We start from the raw sequence: 27,475 nt of genomic DNA on the forward strand, positions 1-27,475 counted from the left end.
GACAAAATTCTGACTACCTGCAGCCACCATTAGAGGGAGCTCACTGCAAACAGATATCTACAGCCACCACCAGAGGGAGCTCACTGCATACAGATATATACAGCCACCACCAGAGGGAGCTCACTGCATACAGATATATACAGTACAACCACCACTAGGGGGAGCTAACTACATACAGATATATACAGACACCACTAGGGGAAGCTCACTACATACATACATACATCCACTAGAGGGAGCTCACTACATACAGATACATACAGCCACCACAAGGGGAGCTCACTAGATACAGATATATACAGCCACCACTAGGGAGAGCTTTCTTCACACAGATACCACTAGGGGTAGTTCACTGTATATAGAAGTATCACTAGGGCAAGCTTTTTCAGAACATGATGCCGTCACCAACAGTTGTCCCATGAGGAAAGAGAGACTCCTTCCATCCAGTTCGTCACTGTCATTGCCACCATATTCGGCCCCCAAGTCATCACAGCTGTCACAGTGTAATTCAGCCTCCAGTGGTTCCAGATTGCATTGCTCTTGTCCACTATAGTTGGACAGGCCCTCTGCCGCTCCACCACCATGGGATGCCGCCATTGCCACTTCAACTGGCCGCTCCTGCTTCAAACTGAACAAGGCTATGCCTCAGTTCCAAGATGGCCGCTGGACTTTTCCTGCTGTGTCACATGGGCCTATGGTGCCCTTTTCCAGAAGATTCCCAATGTCCTCTAATAGCTCTATTGCCCTTTTTTTTTAGCAATAGCCCCTGCTTGTGGCCAACTTTAATAGTACACCCTGATTCTCAAATTTAGGGATCTGTCCAGAAAGCAGCAGAGTGGCTAACAGTGGAAGAATGTGGGAATTAGCATGGCTGTCTGGAACTCAGCCGCTGCCATCAGTAAGAGGGAAGAGGGGAGCAGGGCACTGGTCACACCTCTCACACAGCAGTGGAGTTATAGGTTCAAATCTGACTGAGGACAACAGTGTGCAGAGTTTTTCTATACAGATGCTGTTAGCAGGAGTGCTAACCACGGAGCCACATATATGGAACCAACTGTCAATCCTAATTTTATGTGGCCTTCCGGTTCGACAGAGTTTTGGGCTCTTGACAAACTTTTAGTAAACTTCAACCGAAATTCTGTTTCTATAGATTTCATTTGTACACAGTGGGACCAACTACCACTGTATGACTAAATACAGGCTGTGTGCTAAGGACCACCAGGGAGCAGTCTGTATACAGTGGTGTCAGTTACCTCAGGACCACTAGGGGGCAGTCTGTATACAGTGGGGTCAGTACTTCAGAACCACCAGGGAATAGTCTGTGTACAGTGGTGTCATTTCCTTAGCACAATCGGGGGGCAATCTATATTCAGTGGGGTCAGTACCTCAGCACCACCAGGTGATAGTCTGTATACAGCCGTATCATTTATCTCAGGACCACCAGGGAGCAGTCTGTAAACAGTAGTGTTACCTACCCCAGGACAACTAGGAGGTAGTCTAAACACATTACTTTATTCTTGAAAACAGCAGGCATCAGGCTTTAAAGATGTGATGGGGCAATAAAGGACTTTTTTGCACTATTTACATCTGCATATGCTGCCATTTACTCTATTACTGGATTACGATTTTGGAGCCCTTCTGGTTTGGTCTCCTATTTTGGCGCTGCATCTCTCTAGCCTGACCCATAACTGGGGCGACCTCTGTGCTGCGGGTGAGAACCTTACTTTTCATGCTAGTGGATACGTGTCATCTACGCGCCTGATGCCTGCTGTTTTAAAGAATAAAGCATTTTTTTCACGTAGAGCCGACACGTTGTAAGAATTTATGCCTAGTAGTGCTGTTTGGACAGTTGGCGTGTCTGGAGCTCCGTTGACTTATGCAATAGTGAATCTGGTTTCCTGTTGGAGAGGAGGTGAGGGTTTATTCTTTTGATTGTGTATTGCTATAAGTTACCTCAAGACCACCAGGGGCAGCCTGTACACAGTGGTCTACACACATTGCTATGTTACCGCAAGACCACCAGGTGGCAGTCTGTACACAGATGGTTCAGTTATCTCAGAGGCAGTCTGTATTCAGTACCGAGTTACCTAGCGCAGGACCACCAGGTGGTAGACTGTATAGAGTGGTGTCAGTTACCTCAGGACCACCAGGGGGCAGCCTGTACACACAGTGGTTTCCGCTGCCAGTTACAGAGATATACTGGATATATACTGTCTATATTTGTAGATGCGGTTGTATAGACGCTACGGTGAGGCGTCTGTAGCGCCCCCTGTGGTTGTGCAGTAAATGTGTTTGTTTCTGTACCTAAAGTTTCATTGCCATAAAACAAAACAAACTGCCGCCTCAAACTCTACTTTTCCAGATCCCTGCTTGCTGTAAGTGAATGGAAACATTCTTGTTCATCTTCAGAGGCTGGAAATCCATCTTGAGCCGATACTCCTCACGGAGGGGGTTTTGTTACAATTGTTTCCAGTCTAGACAATCCTCTGAGGTGACCCATCAGAATGGATGGTTTGTTACAATGTATCGGTCTGGAGTGGAGAGGACTATGACGCAGCAGTAAGACGGATGAGTCTGTGAATAACCCTTTATTGTCAGTGCGGTAGAAACGCTGGAGACGCAGAATTCTCCTTCATGCAGTTTATAAATAGAAAATATAAACACTTCATATAAAAAGCTACAAAAATACTCCACGCCGATGACATCACATGTCGGCCCGGACAAAGGACGCAAAGATGCCGTCCTCCTGCGCCAGGAGACTCTCCGGAGTGCCGTATTCCAGAATGTTCCCTCGACGCATCACAATCACCAAGTCAGCGGTGAGGATGGTGTGAACCCGATGCTGCAAAGAAGGAGGAGAGTGTGAGGCCGGCGCAGATGCTGGAAGTCGTAGTCAGGAGAAAGGGTGCAGCATCTCAGGAGGAAGGAAAACTGCGCCGGGGGGTGGGGCTAGAGGTTATTCCCTTTCCCTGTATATGAGAATATTTGGGGCTTCCTGCAGATTTGGAGTCTTTTTCTCTGTTCTGTACATCATCTATAACTGTGCTAAGTGGATGGGGTCATCAGGTGTGATGCCAGCCAATCAAATGGCTCAATGTGCTGCTTCCCCCACCCTCAGAAAGTGTGCAGCCTACAGGCATATAGAGGAACTGCGGCTGCATTCCCCTCCTTCCCTCTCAAAGACACAAGGAGAGGGAGGCTGTGCAGGGAGGGGGAGACACGCAGAATGTGGAGGAGACAATCAGTAAGCAGGAGGGAGGCTGCTAGGACTGTTGTTTCTGCTCCCTGTGTAACTCAATATTTTAAGCTCCATTACGGGGGGATTCAGCGGACCACTAGTACTCTGCGTGGTCAGACTTGTGCCGACTGCACCCTCACACCCACCCTTTGCGCATACAGTGGGTTAGGAGGGGTAATGGTCAGTTGGGGAGGGGGTCATACCAGGCAGACAGTAGCGAGGACTCCCTGACTGATTCTACTTGTGACTCTTGACCAGAAAGGTAAAGAGACCGTCCGGGTTGTTGAGCAGAGTCGCCGCCGCATCACTTTCTATAAGAATACCCTCGGAAAAGACTAACACCAGGTCTGCATCCAAGATGGAGGACACGCGGTGCTTCAGTACAGAAGAGAGCGACACAAGAGACGGAGAGAAGAAGAGAAGGTGAAGTACAGAGACAGCAGAGACCCCGTAACTCCCCCCAGGAACTCCCTGTACTTACTGCAATGGTGACCACCGTGCGATCAGCAAACGCCGTCATCACCACCTTCTGCAGAATGTTCTCCTGCGCAGAGAAGCAGAATGCTGTGAATATTCATTGTATTGTAGGGTCACCGACAGCAGGAGCTCATGTAGAAGTGTACGAAGTAATATTCATAAATGGCGTAGAATCGCCTCAGGTCTGTGGAGAAGTAAATCCCCATGTACGAGGCGCCACGTGAGGCCACGTCCATCTACAGCAGAGAACGCACTGCCAGCAGTTTACTGATTCTCTGTGATTTATAATGGTGGAATTCACCGACTAAAGTGAAAACTGTGCAGAACAGAGCGCCAGATGGGCGGGCAAAACAACTCACTATCTGCTACAACTTCCCCGCTGCACCCCGCATTTTCCAGCTTCCCTGCTGCATCCCGCATCCTCCCACTACACCCTGCATCCTGCCGCTGCACCCTGCATCCTTCTGCTTCCCTGCTGCACCACACATCTTCATGCATCCCCATTGCATCCCGCATCCTCACACTTCCCCGCTGCACCCCGCATCCTTCCGTTTCCCTCCCTGCATCCTCCTGGTTCCCCACTGCACTCCGCATTCTCCCACTACCTGCTGCACCCTGCATCCTACTGCTTCTCCGCTGCACCCCACATCCTCTCACTCCCCAGCAGAATATTAACACAGGACACGGCGGGTCACTCACAGTCGCCATATCGATTGAGGCGGTGGCTTCGTCCATTATGAGGATGCTGCTCTTCCGGACGAATGCTCGTGCCAAGCAGAAGAGCTGCCTCTGTCCGACGCTGAAGTTCTCGCCGCCCTCGGTAACCATGGCGTCTGTGCCAAGGGAAGAGAGGACATTTAGTCATCCTGACAGTCATCCACCTGTCAGGGGAGGGGCAGTATCTACAATATGCACCATTTTTTTATGTCTTTAGCGCTGACTGAGAGTACAAAGCATAAAACATGTGGCAGACCCTGCAGATTGTAGGCGGTCTCGACGGCCACCCTCTATTCCCTCCTTTACATGGAGAAGTGCGCAGCTCCCCTCCCTAACCGCATACCTAGACCGCCCGGCAGAGACTTCACCAGGTTCTTAAGCTGCGCGATCTCCAGTGCCTCCCACAGCCGCTCGTCTGAACATGTACATTCAGGGTCCAAGTTTAGCCTGAAACAGGAGCAGCACAGAGGAGTTAAAGGGACAGTGACAGCAAGCAGAGATCTTGACATCAGTGAGGAAATGAAACAAAGTCCACAGGTTCCAGCTTTCTTCTAGACGGACCGTATGGAGCCGCTGAAGAGTACAGGGTCCTGCAGGATGATGGAGAGCCGGGAGCGCAGCGTGTGCAGCGGCAGCTTACAGATGTCTACGCCGTCAATGACGATCTTACCTGAGGAAGACAGAAACACCTGTAAAACATGCGGCTGCCCGGCCATGCTGGGGGTTGTAGTTCCACCAATTGAGAAAAACAATGATATCTGAGGATGCTCTTCAGCCATGGAGGGGGGTTGCACAGGAGGGCTCCCAGTTTAGATAATTGGGGTTGGGGATAAGCGGCCCCCAGTTTAGATCATTGGCCCCTGTGGCAGCTCTGGGATTGTGCAGAGCTTAGATTGGCCCCTTCCATGGTAAATCCTGCTAGGGTCATCTCTTTACTGTGGGGGCACTATGGAGGGGACCCAGAACCGGGGAAAGTGGCAGAGAGCACAAAGGAAAGCACAGTAGGCAGTGAGCCCCAGGATGATGGGGTGATGGGAGAGGCTGCAGCATGGCCCCCCAGTATATACAACAGCTCAGTGCTGGAGGCCGCACACGTGGAGCCCTGAGATCCTAGAATGCACCGAGGTCGGCTTCTCCTATATACTACTACTCCCACACTGCAGCTACTGAACCAGCAGGGGGCGCATCAATGGCATGAATGTAATTATATCAACCAACCGTCAAATATGTCCACCATCCGGAAGAATGCCAGCGACAAGGATGATTTCCCGCTGCCTGTGCGACCGCAGATCCCCACCTGAGAAGAGAAGGAATTCCACAGATATTCACCTTGCCAGGCTGCAGACAACCAAAAGTTTGCTTCTCATCCTAATATTAATAGTGACCTCAGCAGTAATAGTGCCTCCAATAGCGGCCCCAGTAGTGGTCCTAATACTAGTAAAGCCCCCAATAGTAATATGCATGCCATTAGTGGTCCCAATAGTACTAGGGCCCCTCAATACCAATTGTGCCCCCATTAGTAAACCTCTAGCCAGGTATACAATTTCACTCATTCCCTCTTTAGCTCCTTCTCAGACTGCCATTGCTGTACTGAGAGGTTCAGAGGATGTGCACGGTGCAGACCCAGGGGGGAGGGGTCAAGGCTTCTGATTACTGCAGCGGCGTCTGAAGCTAAAGAGAGAGTGAAATAATAGATGATGTTGCGCTGCTGTCCAGCCGGAGGTTCAGGGTGAGAAGGGAGCAAATAGAGGGGGGGGGGGGTGTCACAATTACTGTTGCAGCCACTATTGGACGGCTCTATCATTGCTGGTGCTCTGGGGGAGGGGGGGGGGGGGGCAGTATCACTGCTGGGACACTAGGGGGGCACTATCACTACTTGGGCACTAAGAGGGGCACTATCACCGCTGGGACTCTATGGTGGGGGCACAATCACTGCTGGGACACTTGGGGGGGCACTATCACTGCTGACACTGCTGGGGCTCTGGGGGGGGGGGGGCACTAGGGGAGGCACCATCACTGCTGGGACACTAGGTAAGGCACCATCACTGCTGGGACACTAGGGGAGTGGCACCATCACTGCTGGAGGTCTGGGGGGGGGGGGCATTATCACTGCTGGAGGTCTGGGGGGACACTATCACTGCTGGAGGTCTGGGGGGGGTGGCAATATCACTGCTGGGACACTAAGGGAGGCACTATCACTGCTGGGACACAGGGGGCACTATCACTGCTGGGACACTAGGGGGGCACTATCACTGCTGGGACACTAGGGGGGGCACTATCACTGCTGGGACACTAGGGGGGGCACCATCACTGCTGGGATACTAGGGGGGTGGGCACTATCACTGCTGAGACACTAGGGGGCTGGGTAGCAGCCAAAATACCAGAGCATCAGATACAGAGAACGAGACTTCACCCATAATTTTAAAATGTGCTGTTGTACTCTGTACGCAGCCCCTGTGCCGACCGCGCGCCAATCCTGCGTCACTTACTAGTAGGACGATGGGGGGAAAAGAGGAGGGACTGCAGGATCCAACTACGTCTGTAACCAGGAGACATTCAGGCAGGGAATTGTGGGAGGATGCAGCGACTATAAACTCCATGATATTTATAATGACCCCCCCAAGGTCATTATAACGGTATAACGATTACCATAATGAGGGTTGTATTTACCTTCTGGCCCGGCTTGATGTACGCCTTCACATGTTTCAGCACTGGCTTCAGGTTGGACTCGTATCGCACACACAAGTCACTGATCTTAATCTCGCCGCTCTTCGGCCAATCATCAGGCACTTGCTGTGGATCTGGAATCAATGAGGTGAAACACGGGAAGCGATTACTGTGCTGCGCCGCCCAAGTGATAACATGAGATCACAGCGATCGGGGCGCAGCAGGGGCCACACTGAGTGGGAGGTACGGGGAGCTATAGGGTAAGAGCTCCGCCCCAATGGCGGGCATACGTACCCAGCGACCCCTCATAGCACTCAGACTCGATGTTCAGGAAACTGTTCACCTTCTTCACCGCTCCGATCTGAACCTCCAAGTCCGCCAGATTCCTCACCACCCAGTTCAGGTAGTTCGTCACCTGCAGAATGTGGGCGGAGAAAGACCTTACTGAACACCCCAGAAGCAATGACACATCATGTCTTATCCTCCAGAGCTGCAGTCACTATTCTGCTGTTACATCATGTCTTGTTCTCCAGTCACCTCTAGAGCTGCAGTCACTCTTCTGCTCACAGGAGCATGCCAGCCCTATCCTAATGTCACCCCCCCCCCCCTTCTGTGCAGCGTCCGCTCTCTACGTGGGTTGAGAGGGGTATTGTTTCTCCTCACCCCCCCATGCAGCGTTCGCCCTGTACGTGGGTCGGGAAGGGTGTTGTTTCTCCTCGCCCCCCGCACAGAGTCCGCTCTCTACGTGGGTCGGAAAGGGTGTTGTTGCTCCTCGCCCCCTGCGCAGCGTCTGCCCTCTAGATGGGTCAGGAAGGGTGTTGTTCCTCCTCGCCCCCTGCGCAGTGTCCACCCTTTAGATGGGTCGGGAATTATATTGTTTCTCCTCGCCCCCTAAACAGCGTCCGCCCTCTAGATGGGTCGGGAAGGGTGTTGTTTCTCCTCGCCCCTCCGCGCAGAGTCCGCTCTCTACGTGGGTCGAGAAGGGTGTTGTTCCTCCTCGCCCCCCGTGCAGCGTCTGCCCTCTAGGTGGGTCAGGAAGGGTGTTGTTTCCCCTCACCCCTGCGCAGCATCTACCCTCTACATGGGTCGGGAAGGGTGTTGTTCCTCCTCGCCCACCCCCCCCCATGCAGCATCCGCTCTCTACGTGGGTCGGGGAGGGTGTTGTTTCTCCTCATCCCCTGCGCAGTGTCCACCCTGTACGTGGGTCGGGAAGGGTGGTGTTCCTCCTCGCCCCCCCCATGCAGTGTCCGTTCTTTACGTAGGTTGAGAAGGGTGTTGTTTCTTCTCACGTCCCGTGCAGTGTCTGCTGTCTACAGGGGTTCAGAAGGGTGTTGTTCCTTCTCGCCCCATGCGCACCGTCCGCCTATTATGTTGGTTGGGAAGGGTTCTGTTCCTCCTCACCCCTTGCGCAGCGTCCACCCTGTACGTGGGTCGGGGAGGCTGTTGTTTCTCCTCGTCCCCTGCGCAGTGTCCGCCCTGTACGTGGGTCGGGAAGGGTGTTGTTCCTCCTCACCCCCTGCGCAGCGTCCACCCTGTACGTGGGTCGGGAAGGGTGTTGTTCCTCTTCACCCCCTGCGCAGTATCTGCCCTCTATGTGGCTTGGGAAGGGTGTTGTTTCTCCTCACCCCCGCGCAGTATCTGCCCTGTATGTGGGTTGGGAAGGGTGTTGTTTCTCCTCCCCCCTGCGCAGTATCTGCCCTGTATGTGGGTTGGGAAGGGTGTTGTTTCTCCTCACCCCCGCGCAGTATCTGCCCTCTACGTGGCTTGGGAAGGGTGTTGTTCCTCCTCACCCCCGCGCAGTATCTGCCCTCTACGTGGGTCGGGAAGGGTTTCTGTGTGAACATTCAACGAGCCAACGATAATTTTTATCCCGGCTAAAACTGAACGACGAACGAAAACTAAATGATTTTTTGAAGGATGATCCATCTAGTCACGGTGTTACAGAAGTGAACAGCTCAGCTAAGCCCCCATAATGCCCCTCACTTCCCGAGTGCCCGGTGTAAGCAGTACATCTCGCACAATGAACTGCAGCAGGCTGTGTAGACACTGAACCAGTAGGGGGCGAAGGGGAATCAGCAAAGAGACACAAACCGTCAGGGCGTAGGTGAGGCCCAATCCCACGATGCCAGAGGTGAGTCCAGAGTTAATGGAGGTGATCGCCGCTGTCAGCACAATGCACGCTCCCAGGTAGTCCTAAGAGGACACAATATGGTGCACACATGAGGGCGCCGCTAATCACCAACATGTCTTCAGTGTAGTATTCTGCATGAGAAACTGGAGAAAAAGCTGGAGAATTCTTGCTGCTTCCTTATGAGTGAGATGTGTGCAGTGTGGATGGATAAGGAGTGTTGTGTAGATGGATGATGAGCATTGTGTACAGTGTTGATGGACAATAAGTGTTATGTGTGCAGTGGGGATGGATATGTGCAGTGTGCATGGATGATGAATGGGATGTGTGCAGTGTTAATGGATGATAAACAGGATGTACGCGGTGTGGATGGATGATAAGTTTTATGAGTTTTGCGTGCATAGATGATGAGTATTGTGTGCAGTGTGGAAGGATGATGTGTGTTGTGCATTCGGATAATCTGTACATTGTGGATGGATGATAAGCAGGATGCATGCAGTGTGGATGGATGATTGATGCAGAGTGGATGAATGATGAGCATTATGTCTGGTGAAATGGATGATATGTGCAGTGTGGATGAATGATGAGAGTTATTTATGTGCAATGTGGAAGGATTAGGAGTGAATGTGTGCAGTGTTGATGGATGATTAGCGGGATTTATGCAATATGGATGAAAGTGTGCAGCAAGGATGGAGGATGATTGAAATGTGTGTGCCATGAATGGATGGATGATAGCCGTCTATGCAATGTCGATGCAGGAGGAATGTTAGGTGTGCAGTGTGGATGGATGGTGAGTGCTATATGTGCAGTGGGGATGGATAATGTGTACTTTTTGGATGGATGAGGAGTGAATGTGTGCAAGGTGGATGGACGAGTGATTACACTGTGTGAATGGATGAGGAGTAAAATGTATATGGATTATGTGTGCAATGTGCATGGATAAGTGTATATGTGCAGTGTGGATGGATGATATGTGGATGATGGATGATGAATAGGATGTGTTTCAATTGATGATGAGCATTGTGTGCAGTGTGGATGGATGATGTGTGCAATACAGATGGATAATGTGTACGGTGTGGATAGACATGTAATCAGATGTGTGCAGTGTCGATAGATGACAAGTGGAAGTATGCAGTGTGGATGGACGATGAGAGTTGAGTGTGCAGTATAGATGGACGATGAGTGTGCAGTGTGAATGGACGATGAGTGTGCAGTGTGAATGGATGATGAGTGTGCAGCGTGAATGGACGATGAGTGTGCAGCGTGAATGGACGATGAGTGTGCAGCGTGAATGGACGATGAGTGTGCAGCGTGAATGGACGATGAGTGTGCAGTGTGAATGGACGATGAGTGTGCAATGTGAGTGGACGATGAGTGTGCAATGTGGGTGGACGATGAGTGTGCAGTGTGGATGGACGATGAGTGTGCAGTGTGGATGGACGATGAGTGTGCAGTGTGGATGGACGATGAGTGTGCAGTGTGGATGGACGATGAGTGTGCAGTGTAGATGGACGATGAGTGTGCAGTGTAGATGATGAGTGTGCAGTGTAGATGATGAGTGTGCAGTGTGGATGATGAGTGTGCAGTGTGGACGATGAGTGTGCAGTATGCAGTGTGGGCGAGGAGTGTGCAGTGTGGATGGACGATGAGTGTGCAGTGTGGATGGACAATGAGTGTGCAGTGTGGAAGGACAATAAGTGTTATGTGTGCAGTGTAGATGGGCGATAAGTGTGCAGTGTAGATGATGAGTGTGCAGTGTAGATGATGAGTGTGCAGTGTGGACGATGAGTGTGCAGTGTGGACGGACGATGAGTGTTATGTTGCAGTATAGATGGACGCTATGTGTGTAGTGTAGATGATGAGTGTGCAGTGTGGACGGACGATGAGTGTTTTGTTGCAGTATAGATGGACGCTATGTGTGCAGTGTGGACGGACGATGAGTGTTATGTGTGCAGTGTGGACGGACGATCAGTATTATGTGTGCAGTGTGGACGGACAATCAGTCTTATGTGTGCAGTGTGGACGGACGATGAGTGTTATGTCTGCAGTGTGGACGGACAATCAGTGTTATGTGTGCAGTGTGGACAGACGATCAGTGTTATGTGTGCAGTGTGGACGGACGATCAGTGTGATGTGTGCAGTGTGGACGGACGATGAGTGTGATGTGTGCAGTGTGGACGGACGATGAGTGTTATGTCTGCAGTGTGGACGGATGATAAGTGTTATGTGTGCAGTGTGGACGGACGATGAGTGTTATGTGTGCAGTGTGGACGGACGATGATGTGATAGACATGATGATTATTTAGTATAAAATGTCTATCGCTATTTGTATATAACCCAAATGTATTTTGCTATTGTAATGACTTTCAGCTCTGAGGAGTTCAAAGGACACACACAATCTAATCATGGTATTTGCTAGCCAATGGATGGGTGATGTATTTGCTCTAAATACATCGAAGTTGCTCAACCAGTTTCTAAGAAGTTAAAGGGCCATAGTGTCGTGTATATCCTGTGTGTTTACCTAGGCCCCCTTCCACTCTTCAAACACAAGCTAGTTAAACACATCTTGTCAACTACACAGAATTCCTTAAGGTTGTCTGCATGCTAAAGAATACAAAGTCCATACTATGGCGGACGTGAGAGAGGGTGGGCAGAGAGGTGGGCAGAGAGGTGGGGGATTCTGTATGATCCGACAAATGAGAATCCTATATGTTACTGATGTAACCTGTTGCACGCCCATTGTGTGTCTGTACAATAAAAGGCCCTGTCTGGCTGTTTCTGGACGGAGAGCCATTTTTAACATGAGATTCATACCTTGTGTTTGACTTGGTCAGTGTGCGCATACTGCTTCCACACAATTTGGAAAGCGACAAAATACCCCAAAGCCTGCTGGAGAAAACCGTAATCCAGCACAATTGGAGTCCCTGGGTGAGCGAGTGGATCTGTGAGGTCACAGCCTGGAACGTACAGAGATCGGCAGATGGCACGCAGAACTCAGGGGCCCGAAAATCTACAGAACACGGTAAGATTGCTTTATCTACCTGTGTCAAAGCTGGGTTCTGACTGCTTTTCTGCCTGTTCCTGAGCCAGACTGGACCTTCACTGAAAGACAGGTAATAACTCTAGTTCTGTCCACTCGGGAAAATCACCACGTTACCTGTCTAGGGGTATTTTGTACGCTGTGTATGCTGTTATGTCTGAGACGGTTAAAAATTGTGTATACAAGACCAAGAGATAAATTCTGTGAGGGTTAATGTGTCGGGAGGGCGGACTCGGCTGTTTAAGTCTGAGGGAACACGCCAGTGACACGTGCTCCTAGGTAAAACTAGTGTGAGGTTAGGAAGATTTATGATACGTATACTTAACTTTATGATTGAGCGTGTTATGTTCTCATATGTGGAAAGGTATATACGTATGAAGTATAGTCGTGCTTTGTGACGGCTGATTTCTCCAGAATATTATTGAGGTTTTGGTCATTGAAAATAATCGTCAGTCTCTGTGTATAGCTAAATGTCCTGTCTAAGACGTGTACAGGAAGTGCTCTTCGGGATTGCTAGTAGACCTTGGGTTGATATAAAGGTAGATGAGATATATACCTTGGGTTGATATAAAGGTGGATGAGATATATATATACCTTGAGCCGTTGTGGGTATTCTCCAGTAATCCCGTCTGTCTGGTATTATAGAAAGAATGTGCAGTGTTTATTGTTGGGGGGAGGGCTGCTGATAAGAGTGAGCTGAAAGCTTTTTCCAATTAACCCTTTCTGTTTACTTTGTCGTTCCCTGTGTTTTGTAGAATTAATGTGCATTGTAATCTGAGTGGGAAAGAGGTTATATGGGAAGGATTTGAAGAAAGCAGATTTTACAAGAGAAACAGTACTGTGTGCAGAAACTTCGAATAGGCTAGAATAAGCAGGTAGCATAGAGTTGAGCAAAGTGAGCAAGGCCAAAGGTCAGAGAGCTTGTCATCTGGTTGCTGAAGGCAGCAGAGTTTACTGAACATGTAGAAATGTTATACAAAGAGAAGGACCAGGAAAAGTTGCAGAAAGAAATGTTAGGTCATGGACAGGTAAGATAGGTTGTAGAAAGTTTTCAGAAGATGAGCAGGAAGCCTAGCAGAAAGAAATGTGTTTTTAGATTGCTAGAAGGAGGTATAATGTAGTTAAGAGATTGAAGAGGGGAAAGCATGTAGGGGGGTATGTGTATTGCTTATGAACAATGTAATGTCTTTGTGTTGACTGCGGCCCCTCCCTGTAATGGCGGCCGTGCTTGCAATGTTTACAATCCAACATAGTGTGACTCTGCAGTAAATGTAGTGAGGCCTGCCCCCACCCTGAAGTTACTTCCCCCCATGTGCTCACTTTCAGGGTGTGTGATGTTACTTCCGGTCCCTCCCCATCCGGGACAGGACCTGGCCCCGCCCCTTCCTCCTCCAGCAGCCATCTTGCCTCACCTGGAAGTGCTGCTACTCAGCAGCCATTTTGCCTCACCTGGGAGTGCTGCTGCCCCTGGCCCCGCCCGTTCCTCCGGCAGCCATTTTGCCTCACTTGGGAGATTTGTAGCCCCGCCCCTTTCTGCCTCTGGCGGCCATTTTGCTGCATTTGGGAAGCCTATATTTCCCAATGCCACTGTATCCAGTGCTAACATCATGATTGTCTGAAGTAAGGTTTTGTTTGACCAGACTTTGTTACGCTCCAAGATGTGGCCACTTTGGATGTGTGATAAGTTCAGGGAAACAAACCTTTGTGGAGATGCAGCTTGGGACATAGTAGATGACTAAGCTGGTTTATAGCGCATGGAAGATTGGAGTTGATGCATGGGGGGCAGAGGCCGGGAATACATGACAGGGGACGCTCTCTCATGTTCCCAGGGGCTCTGTTTTCCACTGCCCGCTTCTCCAATGGATGCTCAGACAGATGATGTTATGGAAGGCTCCTACAGATGGAATAATTTCCCTATAGTCACCCAGCAAACTTTTTCATGCAATTTGGTGAAGTAATTTTACTTTTTATGTGAAGAAAGAGGGACTGAATTGCCCAGAGTAGGATGTTAAGTCATCCGTATTCTTTAGTTTTTCTTTAAGCCTTTTGTATATTCTAGTGTCAGTCTACACTGAAGCTATAATTATATTCCGACAGGAGAGTAAAAGCTAAACGCTGGCCATACCCTGAAATACTATTACACTGGGTGACGTAAAATTTGAATTGTGTGGCGCCCCCTTGTGTTAAAAAATGCTAACTGCGACCTGAAATAAAAAAAAATTTTTTTAAGGAGATTTTCGCTCAGACTTCGCTGCATACAATGTCACCTTGACCTACAAAGTGCTTGTTTTTGTGCCTCTTGGTTTACTAGTTTGAACGCAATGACTCTTTTTCCATTGAGTATTGCGGTTCAAAAGGGGGGAGGCATAGGTGATCTGGGTCATAGATGATCTAGGTGTTGTAGATCAGCTATTGGGTTTGAAAAAAATAAATAAATGATTTTGTGCTACAAGGTTCCGAGCCATGTGAAATAGAACATCAGCACGATTATTTAGTACTAATTCAGTAAGAAACTGCAGATATGCAAACAGTTACCAGAACCCCTGTTGATAATGCATATGTTGAGCTTTTTGCAGATGGTACCAGGGTGAGGATTGATGACTCCACATCGGATATGCAGTGGTCACACAACAAGATGTCCTAGAAGCAGAAGCTCTGCCTCCGCATGTCACAGTACAATAAGCGGAATGGAAGGCCCTCACTGAGGCGTGTAGAGTGGCGAGAGGTAAGACCGGCAATCCTTTACACTGACTCCTGGTATGCATTTGGCATAGCTCATGATTACGGCCCAATATGGAAGGCCAGACAGTTTTTACCTCAGCAGGACAACCAGTTGAGAATGGTGCAACGGTACAGAGTCGCATGGAGGCCCTGCTTCTACCTGACAAAGTTGAGAGTTCGCACCGATTCCTACACTGGAGAGGCGAGAGACGACACCCTCGCTGACAGCGCAGCAAAGGCAGCGGCCCTCAAGCCGTGGAAGAAAGAAGAAAGATACTGACAGCATGAGTCAGTGGTAAAAAAACTTTGGACATTGACAAAAATTTGGACTTTGATATGCTAAAGACTTTTACAGTTACAAGCCAGCAAGGAAGAAAAGAATAAATGGACTAATATGGGAGCAGCAGAAACAGGACAGCGTGTGGTGAACAGTCAACAGCACTTGCCCACCACAGTTCCTGTATCCCATGATGGCCCAGCTGATGGACGGAAAGACCCACCTAGTAAAGCAGTAATGACGACGACGCTTGAAAGAGGTTGGGCGACTTCTAGGTTCTCTGTAGCTGCTGCATCATTTGTCCGGTTTAGCATGATCTATGCCATGGGTAAGTCAGGGCAGAAGTAAATTTGCCACACCACACTTGCCGGGACCACTCTACCCATTTCAGGGATTGCAAATTGACTACGTTCAGCTCCCACTTGTTGGGAAGTATGACTACGTGCTTGTTGTTGTTGATGTCTTTGCAGGTTGGAGGCCGACCCTGTTACCAAGGCAAACAAGTAGGTAACCGCAAAGAAGCTCATGAACAAGGTAAACTGTGAATATGGGGTACCAGAAGTGATTCAGAGTCAGACAGAGGTATAAACTTCGCAGGTGAATGTAACATGTCATGTCTGCTCTGGGTGTATCCCAGGCCTTTTACATACTGTACCACCTTTAGTGTAGTGGAAAGGTGGAGAGACGTAGTGGCACGCTAAAAGTAAGATACTTAAAAATGACGCCACTTTGGAAAGACTGTCATCCAATAGCCTTATACAGTGTTAGATATGAACCCAGGGGGGATTATACATTATCTCCCTACGAGATTGTTTGGGCTAGCCCCAAGACTAGGTCGTTACTATCCTCAGTAGTTACAATTACAATCTGATGTGTTGACTGAGTATGTGATTTCCGTTGTTAAAGAACTAACCAAAGCCTATGCACAGGTGTTCTCTTCCAGACTCAGAGGCAGACACTGGGACACATATCTTGCAGCCTGGGGATTGGGTGTGCATCAAGAAGTTCCCCAGGAAGCACCCTCCTGAGCCCCGATTTGATGGCCCCTACCAGGTGCTTCTGACTACTGCCACAGCTGTGAAACTAGCCGAAAGACTTACATGGATCAACGCTTCATACTGTAAGAAAGCTTCAGATCCGGGAGACCAGTCTTAGTTGTGCCAAAGACGTTACTCTGGTTAGGGCTAGTGAGAGAGGAAGGTAGCAACTGGAATCCTTAGTCGGAAGAATATGGGGGTATGGTTACCTTCTAGTATAACTCGTCCAATGCTCAAGTAGCCGCATATTCCTTCGACTATTGTACTGTGGTCCCGTGTCTAGGCGCAAGATCCCACCGCAGGCCAGATTTAGCTCAGTCCAGCTGGTTATATGACTTATATACCCGGGGAATACAATATGTTTGCGCCACTGATAACGTCTGGGGAGAAGACTGCCGTTATTGGGGATTAGTGGGATGGAACGCAGGAACAGACTAGTCCTATAAACCGCGAAGTGCCTTAAAATAAGAAAAATAGGAGCGGGAAATCCCTAATTAGTCGTATAACCCTCCTTGAGAATAATAAGGACAGCAGGTATTGGAAGGCTGAACTTAGTATGTTGCTTGGTTTTAATGCGGTTTTTACATTAACCATGGGAGATCCAAGCCCGGGGGACGGGGAGACTTATAGTCTGGGGACATACCGGTACGGGAGGATAGATCCCTTAGGGAAGTTTAAAATAAGGGGTATGGTAGATGCAGCCGAATGGAAGCCTTCACTTAGTCCCGTGCCCATAATTAACCCCCTCCGCCGTAAGATAAAGACCTTGACGAACATGATGATCATAGCCGACCCTACTTTTGAGGACACCTTGACAGTAGCGACTGGCTACTCTGACCAGAATCTCTGGTTGGAGTTGATGAGGTACAATGCTAACAGGAGCAACAAGTCTAACTGTTGCGTGTGCGGTAGTGCCCGACTACACTCGGGGATGGTCCCCCTAAATCTCCCTGTAGATGCTGAAGAGTGGTTTATTAGTCTCTTCACGAACATTTCCGCTAATTACACTGTCCGTGAGAAATGGAAGAAGGAATACTCTATAACTACTTAAGTGTTTTGCACCGGAGAGAGTATTACTGACTACCCTGGAAACTACACCTGCCAGGCAAATAGGCAGGGTGGAGGGAGATTTTTGGGGAACTCACCAACGGGTATTGCTCCTCCTACAGTATGATAGGAGGGGAATAGATGCAGAATCAGGTCCAGTCCTTAGGAGACGTTTACTGGCTTTGTGGAGACATGAGGTAGAGGACCCGCCTGGAGGGTAATTGGACAGGGGAGTGTGCCTTAGTAAAGCCCTTATGCTCCTCCACATCCTGTCAGACACCAACGTTTCCCTTGTTTGAAAAAGATGAAGAGCCAGTTCCGATAATGCCAACCACATGCGCTACCAAAGAAAAAGGAGAAATGTACTAGTACTGCGCCTGCCCCGATCTCCTAAGATGGATTGTCAGTGGAATTCCCATTTGCCTAGGGATAGTGCAGAAGACCTTAGGTTCCGGCGAGGGCACACCCTGTGGGGTGTTAACTTGTACAGATAGAGGGTATGGATGCCCGGAAATGAGCCCAGGGAATCCATGGCCTCCCTCTGAGGTGAGGTAGGGATCCCCCCCCTCCTAGGAGTAGGGACTTACGGGCAGTGGGAAAACCCTGACGCAAGGGTGAGGCGACTTGGACGTGTTCACCATTAGGACTATCTCCAGGAGGGACATTGGTGTGGGTGAAGATTAGGGAGTCCCACGCCGTGCGTACCTGTGCATGCTACTAGTATTGTAACATTATACTAGAGCGAGAAGAGAGACCCCTGGTGGTAGTTTTGATCTACACGTGTACATTGACGTCATGGGATAGCCAAGGGGGGTACCTGACAAGTTTTAAAAATTAGAGACCAAGTTAAAACTAGATTCGAGTCCACTTTCCTGATCATTAGGGTAAATAAATGTTGACTGGATTAATTATGTTTATTATAATTAGCAGTGGTTTATAAATTATACTAGAGACGCCTTATAGGGACTAGTCGACCAATAGAACCTACCTCGACTACGACTTTTTTAAAAATAGAATGGCCTTAGAGACGACTTTAGCTAAAAAGGGGAGTGTCTGAAAGATGATAGGGGAGACTTGTCATACCTACATCCTAGACGACATGTGACCCGCGGGTAAAGACGCACTTGCCATTAAGAAGCTGACCGCACTAACTAAAAAGAGCTAACTTTTGGGACCAGCACTCGCCATGGATGAGCGGGTGGTAAAGGATCCTGGCACAGACGGGCGTCGCTGTTGTATGTGAACTGATGGTTACCTTTTCTGTTCTAGTCCGCTGTGTTATCCCCTGTGTCAGAGAGACCTGTGAAACTGATGCTGGAAAAGCCGCTCCCATCATGAGTTTGCTGGATGCATCCCCAGAAGGAGTGGACAAGTCCTACACCCCCTTGAAGACCCTAAAACGAACCTTCAACGCGCTCCGGTTATAGGCTCATGCGCAGAAGACTGTGAAAATTAGATAAAGAATTAGAGGATAGACATTTTAAGGGGGGATTGTGATAGACATGATGATTATTTAGTATAAAATGTCTATCGCTATTTGTATATAACCCAAATGTATTTTGCTATTGTAATGACTTTCAGCTCTGAGGAGTTCAAAGGACACACACAATCTAATCATGGTATTTGCTAGCCAATGGATGGGTGATGTATTTGCTCTAAATACATCGAAGTTGCTCAACCAGTTTCTAAGAAGTTAAAGGGCCATAGTGTCGTGTATATCCTGTGTGTTTACCTAGGCCCCCTTCCACTCTTCAAACACAAGCTAGTTAAACACATCTTGTCAACTACACAGAATTCCTTAAGGTTGTCTGCATGCTAAAGAATACAAAGTCCATACTATGGCGGACGTGAGAGAGGGTGGGCAGAGAGGTGGGCAGAGAGGTGGGGGATTCTGTATGATCCGACAAATGAGAATCCTATATGTTACTGATGTAACCTGTTGCACGCCCATTGTGTGTCTGTACAATAAAAGGCCCTGTCTGGCTGTTTCTGGACGGAGAGCCATTTTTAACATGAGATTCATACCTTGTGTTTGACTTGGTCAGTGTGCGCATACTGCTTCCACACAATTTGGAAAGCGACAAAATACCCCAAAGCCTGCTGGAGAAAACCGTAATCCAGCACAATGAGTGTTATGTCTGCAGTGTGGATGGACGATGAGTGTTATGTGTGCAGTGTGGACGGACAATCAGTGTTATGTGTGCAGTGTGGACAGACGATCAGTGTTATGTGTGCAGTGTGGACGGACGATCAGTGTGATGTGTGCAGTGTGGACAGATGATGAGTGTTATGTCTGCAGAGTGGACGGATGATAAGTGCTATGTGTGAAGTGTGGACAGACGATAAGTGTTATGTGTGCAGTGTGGAGGGACGATAAGTGTTATGTGTGCAGTGTGGACGGACGATGAGTGTTATGTGTGCAGTGTGGACGGGCGATGAGTGTTATGTTGCAGTGCGGGCGGTCAATAATTGCTGTGGGTGCTCAGTGCTCTTACAGTCCTGACTTCCAGCCAGCGGTTGGCAGCAGACAGGAACAGGTAGGCCAGGTTGTTGGTGTCGGTCAGCTCTAGCATTCGCTGTTTGAATCTGGATTCGTGTCTGTGGATGAGAAGAAGTCACCTGAATCGCCCGCGGCTCCTGCGCTTCACCTCATTATGAGCAGTCACACAGTTATCAGCACCGTCTCCTGTCTGTCTGAGCTGCTGCTTACAGAACACTCAACAAAGAGGAAAAGGGCGCCCCCATATGGATGTATCTGATAGAATCTGGTCCCTTCTAAACACTCACTGGGAACTACATCCACTATGAGCGCAATCTGCTACTAGTGCAACCTGCTAGCAGCGCTACCCGTGCAACTAGCTACCCGCTAGCAGTGCTACTCATTATCACTGCCACCCGCTACCACTGTGACCCGCTATCAGTATCACCCACTACTTTGTGGTGCAGCCACTGAACATCATATGAGGTAGACATACCTGAAGGCGCGGATGGTGGTGAGACCTTCCGCTGTCTCGGAGAAGTGGCAGAGCAGCGGCAGCTGAGTGTTGTCATCCAACTCCTGGAGATCCCTGGAAACACAGAACATAGTAACGTAGTATATTAGGCTGAATAAAGACAATGTCCATCTAGTTCAGCCTGTTTGAACCCCCTTGTTGATCCAGAGGAAGGCATAAAAACCCAGAGGCAGAAGCCAATTAGCCCATTCGGGGGAAAAATTTCTTCTCGACTCCATAATGGCAGTCAGAATAATCCCTGGATCAATCTTTGATAATTCCTACCTGAATGTAAGACCCAGATTAACAACCCGCTGGTCACCTAATGTCTATATCCTGTAATATCCTAGCGCTCTAGAAAGACATCTAGTCCCCTCTTAAACTCCTCTATGGATTTTGCCATCACCACATCCTCAGGCAGAGAGTTCCACAGTCTCACTGCTCTTACAGTAAAGAACCCCCTTCTGTGTTGGTGATGAATCCTGCTTTCTTCTAGATGTAGCGGATACCTTCTTGTTATAGTCACAGTCCTGGGTGTAAACAGATCATGGGAGAGATCCTTGTATTGTCCCCTCATGTACTTATACATAGTTATTTGATCACCCCTTAGTCGACTTTTTTCCAGGGTAAATAATCCCAATTTGGATAGCCTCTCTGGGTATTCCAGTCCCTTCATTCTATGTATTAGTTTAGTTGCCCTTCTTTGAACCCCCTCAAGCGCTGCAACATCTTTCCTGAGCACCGGTGACCAGAACTGTGCGCAGTATTCCATGTGGGGCCTGACGAGTGCCTTATATAGTGGTAGAATAATGTTCTCATCCTTGCCCCTATACCTCTTTTAATGCATCCCAAGACTTTATTAGCTTTTGTAGCAGCTGACTGGCATTGGTTGCTCTAGTTAAATCTACAGTCCACTAGTACTCCCGGGTCTTTTTCCATATCACTTTTCCCTAGCAGTACCCCATTTAGTGTATGTTGGTGACATCCGTTTCTCCTGCCCATGTGCATAACCTTACATTTATCAACATTGAACTTCATTTGCCATTTTTATGCCCAAGCCCCCAGCTTATCTGACAGGTAAGTGACCGCAGGAGGAGCTGCTATTAAAGGGGCGTTCTGGACCTGCTGAACAATGGCTGGTTCAAACCACTTTCCAATCGACCATCACTGCGCCCCATGTTGGCACCAGCCACCCACATCCTGCATACCACCCAGTATGCCCCTTACTGCCCAGAGAAGCAGGGTGTTAGGTTGAGAGATGCGTCTCTGCTGCACCGTCATACTCACTTGGAGGCGACTCGGAAATACTTCTGGATGAAGTAGAAGGCGACGCCGAGCGGGATAAGTGCGATCAGAAAGAAGCGGTTGGCGTAGCTGATGACCCCGATGGCGGAGAGGCAAAGGAGGGTGGAGCGGGTGAGAGACTCCAGGGTGGGGGGGATGTGCTACAGGAAACACAAGCGTCACATGAGTGGGAGCTGCGCCAGCCTGAGCACAGTGGGCGTCGTGCCGCCTTCTCACCTGATCAATGATGTTCGTGTCTGCCGAGAAACGGTTTAGAATCAAGCCGACTGGCGTTGTGTCAAAGAACCTGTAGATACAATAAAAAGAACCAGATGTAAACGCGTCAGCCTTAAAGGGGAATTACACTGCTATCAATCCGCAGATTCACAAAACACACAGAGAACATTCCTCACATTGTGATTGAATGCCAGGAAGAACTAAGGGAGGGACGAGAGAAAAAGAAATGCTAAAAGGAATAGAAGCAGGCAGGGTCTCTCACTGCCAGGGACAACTGAGAACAGGGAGAACTAAGGGAGGAATGAGAAGGGAGGAAGAACTGAGGTATAGTAGCAGGGAGGTTCTCTGACTGCCAGGGAAAACTAAGGGGGAACTGAGACGAGAGGGAGAACAGAGGTATAGAAGCAGGTAGAACTGATGCACGGATGGAGAGTTGAGAGCTAGTAGGGCTGCTGCATGGTTAATGATGTAGATGACATTCTCTACAGTGGCCAGCGTCCTCGGCTCTCCGGTTATGGCCGCATTACCTGATTGGCGCCAGGATGATCTTCTTCAGCAGGTTGTTGTGCAGGTTCCGGGCCGCCGTGAGGCCCAACCACTCCACGGTGAGTGAGGTGATGAGGCACAGGACGATCCCAGAGGCGCTGAGGATGCAGAACCCCATCACGTAGTACGTCTGCCGCTCCTCCATGTCCCTCCAGTCCTGCCATGTAGAAGGTCATGCGATCCATGTATGACTGCAGGCAGGTGGCGGATTATAATACTGCTGGGTTATAATAACGCCGTCTTACCGTCACGTTATACACGGTGGAGTCACTACTGACATTCTGTGATGCGGACGTCCAGCGCACCAGCCAGTAGTCGATGGCGACGATCACTGAGTGCTTCAGGAGCTTGGAGATAACCATCAGGAAGAGCAGGAGGTAACCGCCAGAGGTCAGGTACCGCCAGCAAGTCCGCCATGGCATCTTCGTCCGCAGCCGCAGGGCGGAAGACATCTCGTCCTCTTCATCCTCCTCCTCCTCTTCCTCTGTGTGATGAGAGCAAAGACCCTGACGGCTGACACCAGAGACAATAGCAGACTTGCCCCTCCAACAAAGACACGGACGGCTGACATCAGAGACAAGAGTGGACCTGCCCCCCCAGCAAAGACACAAACGGTTGATACCAGTGACAATAGCGGACCTGCCCTCTCAGCAAAGACACGGATGGTTGACATCAGTGACAATAGCGGACCTGAACCCCCAGCAAAGACACCGACGACTGATACCAGAGACAATAGCGGACCTGCACTCTCAGCAAAGACACGGATGTCTGAAACCAGGGACAATAGCGGACCTGCCCCCCCAGCCAAGATACAAATGGCTGACATCAGTGACAATAGCGGACCTGCCCCCCCAGCAAAGACATGGATGGCTGACACCAGAGACAATAGCAGACCTGCCCCCCCCCCCAGCAAAGACATGAACGGTTGATACCAGAGACAATAGTGGACCTACACTCTCAGCAAAGATACAGATGGTTGACATGAGTGACAATAGCAGACCTGCGCCCCCAGCAAAGACACGGACGACTGACACCAGAGACAATAACAGACCTGCCACCCTTCGTCCTCAGCAAAGACCCTGAAGGCTGACACCAAGGACAATAGTGCACCTGCCAACCTCACCTAAAGGCCCATTTACACACACAGATATCTTTCAACTGAAAACTGTCGTTCAGCCGAACAGTGAAAGATGGGCACATTAAAGTCCCATTTAGACACAAAGAGAATCGCTCAAAAATCGCTCAAAGCTGTCTTTTGAGCGATTCTCGTTTTGTCTAAATGCAGGGACATCGTGCAGTTTTCGTGCACGAGTCACTGATCGCTGAATTCTAGCTTGCTAGAATTGAGTGATCAGCTGTTATCAGCAGAGCAGGCTGTTATCAGCCGGCTGCACTGATAACATTCTCTGTGCCTGTGTCCTGCTGAGAATTCACAGCGGGGCATGGGCTGTAAGCACATAGAACACTACAGCTGTTTGCTCATGCAGAACAGCTGTAGTATTCGGCGAGAGATAGCGGGGGTGTCCCGCTGCGTCTGCATAGTTGTATAGTATCTAATTAGCTACTATAATGCAAAGATGATCGCTCAAAACTGTCACTCAAACTGTCGTTTGAGTGAGTATTGAGCGGTTATCTTTAAGTGTAAATGGGGTCTTAGACACAATGATTATCGCTCAAAAGACGGCTTTTGAGCGATAATCATTGTGTCTAAATGGGCCTTAAGATAGGGGCAGCTGACACCAGAGATAATAGCGGACCTGCTTTCCCCAGCAAAGACCCTGACAGCTGACACCAGAGACAATAGTGGACACAAAACACTGATGGCAGACACCAGAGACAATAGCAGACATGCTGTGGATGGTTTACCTTCCCCCTCCTCCTCCATCTGATGTGCTTTGGCTTCGCGAGAGTACATGGCTCTTCTGAGGGTCTTCCTCTCCAGCGCCGCCTGGTCTGCCTCTGTGTCCTGTACACACAAGGGAGAGTCACTGAGAACAACCCTACACGCACTGCAGCTCTGGAGGTGACTGGAGGAGAAGACATGATGTAATAGCAGAATAGTGACTGCAGCTCTGGAGGTGACTGGAGGAGAAGACATGATGTAACAGCAGAATAGTGACTGCAGCTCTGAAGGTGACTGGAGGATAACATGTGATGTAACATCAGAAGAGTGACTGCAGTTCTGGAAGTGACTAGATGATAAGAAATGATGTAACAATAGAATAGTGACTGCAGCTCTGGATGTGACTGAAGTACAAGACATGATGCCTGTAACTCCGAACCTGGCCACTGCAGTGAGAATGGAGCTGCCTGCTTCCTGCAGTAATCAGCTCAGTGCACATGTAAGAGGGGTGAGCAGCGGTCTGCTCCCCTCCTACAAATCACAGCAGCTCATCACTGCTCTGGAGTGCAAGTCCACCATCGGCTGCTCTGTGCCATTCTGGATGGAGCTCTATATAGACTGTGCTGTTGAGGTTGACCACAAGAGGGAGCTCCAACACAAGCAGAGGATAATGCTAATAGAAGTGAATGGAGCCATGAGAGACTATTGTGAACTTCCCAGAGTAGAGCTCTGATTGGCTGTGTAGCGTCATGTGATGCAGTGGGGAAGGGTCGGCAGGTATAGTGGTGGAGGCAGTTTCCACAAGGGCTCTGATGACCTGAGGGCTGAAGGAGCGGCTGAATTACTGGGGTGAAGAACCCCACAGCGCATGGGAGGAGTCAAAGTGCGACCGGATCATCAGCACAGAAACGAAGGACCAGCACAACGTAGAGGCCAATACTCGGGGGAATGGATGTCATACCGACATAAGTGTACTCATCCGCCGGACTGTGCAGGTTGGCCGATAAAGACTTTAAGGGACTGTGACGTGCACAAGGGCAAGTTTGGCACTATGGGTCAGTGCAGGGCTGGTTGTTACTGCAGCCCTCCCTGATGGGTACGGAGACGCGAGGGCCGCATTTATGTATTAGTGACACAGAGAGCTCGTACGTATATGGCATCAGCAACATCTCAGCGGTGCAGCCCGAGGAATGAGGGTGTGAGATGGGACGGCAGCTGCTGGGTGCCACAGGTGTGAGAGCTGTACATCATGTGTGGTGTAACACATATGTACCCAGGCTACACACCAAGAGACAAAATGTACACAGTACTATGATGGCGACGAACTGTAAACGAAGAGACTAAAGCGCCGGCTGCATCGGGATCAGGACATTACTAACGTGGAATGTTTACAGTACTCATCGCCCCCTGGTGGAGCAAAGAGATAATCACCGCCCTTCAGTACCAGCATCATAACAATACCAGCTGCCTTACTACCCCCATGTCCCCTGTTTACTGCCCCCATATATATCACCTCCATGTCCCGCTCCTATGTCCCCCGTGTACTGCCCACATATATAACCCCCATGTCTCCTGTGTACCGCCCCCTTGCATCACCTCCATTTCCTGCCCCCATATACCCGTGTACTGCCCCCATATATCACCTCCATGTTCCACTCCCATATCCCCTGTGTACCATTCCTATATATCACCTCCATTTTCTGCCCCCATATACCCCTGCGCAACCCACCTTATATCACCTCCATGTCAGGCCCCCAATCTCCCCTGTGTACTGTCCCTATATATCACCTCTATGTTCCTCCCCCATATACCTCTGCGTACCCCCTCTTATATCACCTCCATGCCAGGCCCCAAATGTCCTCTGTGTTCCGCCCCCATATGCCCCTATGTACCACCCCCATAAATCCCCTCCACACCCTGCTCCCATATACCCTGCGTGAGCAGCAGCGTAATAAAGGTAGTCTGCTGCAGGTTGGATCACCTTCCAGCAGGTCCACAAGAGTCAGTGTCCGGGGCCCCTGCTGCTTCCTGATGAGGGCCCCACACCCAGCATACTATCTAGTAGCCGTGCCAGCAGATCCCAGACAAGCGGTGTTCCTGGCAGCTTCGGCTGTGTGCGGAGGACACTATACAGACAGAACATTTCACTGGCAGATAATAAATGGCGTCTCGCTGCCGCCGTCACCTTATGAGGCCAAAACCGCCGGTGATTAATGAGCACCAGCGATCCGGGAATACCAGAGCTTAAAGGGGAACTCCACTAGCTACCTTCTCCAGCTCCTGGTCCTGGCGGTTCATCAGGGTCTTCCAGTGCTCATACAGCTCATTGTCGTTATTTTGGATGTCCTTCAAGGTGCCCTCGCGGAGAACGAAGCCATCCTTCATAGCGATGATCTGCAAGGAGGAGGGCAGCGCACATCACATGACCTGACACATCAACCGCGGAGGAGCGGCCGACAGAAGCGAAAGGGTCAGCGCCCTGCAAATGGCAATCACATGTTCTGCAAATGGACTTTGTCTAACCATTTCATGATCTCTACTTGCTGTCAGTGAATGGAACCATCCATGACTATTCACAAAGGCTGCATCCTATCCAAACCTCTGCTGAGGGGTTGTTACAATGTATCAGCACAAATCTCTCGTCTGTCGTGTCTCAACAACATGATTGTGTTTCCATTCACTGACAGCAAGCACAGATACTGTAAATGGTGAGGATTTCAAATGTAGAGTCTAAAACTTCAAAACATGTCCTATTTACAGGAGGCTGCAGGCTATTGCTCTCTGTTATCAGCTGAGCTTCACAGGGATAATCACAGTGGTGGTACAGTCAGTTACTGTGGAATGTTCCATCCGTAATGACACGGGGGGAGGGATGCAGCATTGCCCGCAGTGGAGGTTTGTGAGTGGCCGCGGTGAGTGTCGCTGTTACCCAGTCGGCGTGCGTCAGGTACTGCAGCTTGTGCGTCACCAGAACGACCGTCCGCTTGTCCTCCTGCAGGAACTTCAGGATGCCCTCCTGCATCAGGTGGTCGCTGAGATGGATGTCCAGAGCTGAGAACGGATCGTCCTGCGAGGAGAGGTCAGAGGTCGGTGCTGGTGTCATATACCCGTCCCTGCCTGGGGACACTGTGACCGGCGGCTGCAGCCAGGTTGTGGCTTGGCATATAGTGCATGGGGATAGGTCACAAGTTAAGGTCTAGGGTTGGAAGTAAAGGCCAGGGGG

At 49.7% G+C, this 27,475-nt stretch overlaps 1 protein-coding gene across 4 annotated transcripts in view; it reads right to left on the reverse strand.

The window, feature by feature from the left end:
- Positions 1-2,569: 2,569 nt before the first annotated feature.
- Positions 2,570-27,475, reverse strand: part of ABCC9 (ATP binding cassette subfamily C member 9) — a 62,365-nt gene continuing 37,459 nt past the window's right edge. For 3 of the 4 annotated variants that reach the window (XM_066590751.1, XM_066590753.1, XM_066590749.1), the window contains 19 exons: positions 27,182-27,319; positions 26,521-26,646; positions 24,276-24,375; positions 22,655-22,893; positions 22,391-22,566; positions 21,864-21,933; positions 21,630-21,787; positions 20,325-20,417; positions 19,845-19,947; positions 9,191-9,292; positions 7,394-7,514; positions 7,103-7,233; positions 5,651-5,729; positions 4,994-5,102; positions 4,776-4,879; positions 4,415-4,548; positions 3,720-3,782; positions 3,442-3,613; positions 2,717-2,842 (listed from right to left, as the gene is read on the reverse strand). In XM_066590751.1, coding sequence (XP_066446848.1) covers positions 3,476-3,613; positions 3,720-3,782; positions 4,415-4,548; positions 4,776-4,879; positions 4,994-5,102; positions 5,651-5,729; positions 7,103-7,233; positions 7,394-7,514; positions 9,191-9,292; positions 19,845-19,947; positions 20,325-20,417; positions 21,630-21,787; positions 21,864-21,933; positions 22,391-22,566; positions 22,655-22,893; positions 24,276-24,375; positions 26,521-26,646; positions 27,182-27,319 — 2,184 coding nt within the window. In that variant the 3' untranslated portion in view covers positions 2,717-2,842; positions 3,442-3,475. Of the gene's footprint in view, positions 2,843-3,441; positions 3,614-3,719; positions 3,783-4,414; positions 4,549-4,775; positions 4,880-4,993; positions 5,103-5,650; positions 5,730-7,102; positions 7,234-7,393; positions 7,515-9,190; positions 9,293-19,844; positions 19,948-20,324; positions 20,418-21,629; positions 21,788-21,863; positions 21,934-22,390; positions 22,567-22,654; positions 22,894-24,275; positions 24,376-26,520; positions 26,647-27,181; positions 27,320-27,475 lie in introns of all 4 variants that reach the window. The other variant, XM_066590750.1, reaches the window with a different exon arrangement.

This window comes from Eleutherodactylus coqui, chromosome 2 (assembly GCF_035609145.1).
Source record: "Eleutherodactylus coqui strain aEleCoq1 chromosome 2, aEleCoq1.hap1, whole genome shotgun sequence".
In the NCBI taxonomy this organism is placed as follows: Eukaryota; Metazoa; Chordata; class Amphibia; order Anura; family Eleutherodactylidae; genus Eleutherodactylus; species Eleutherodactylus coqui.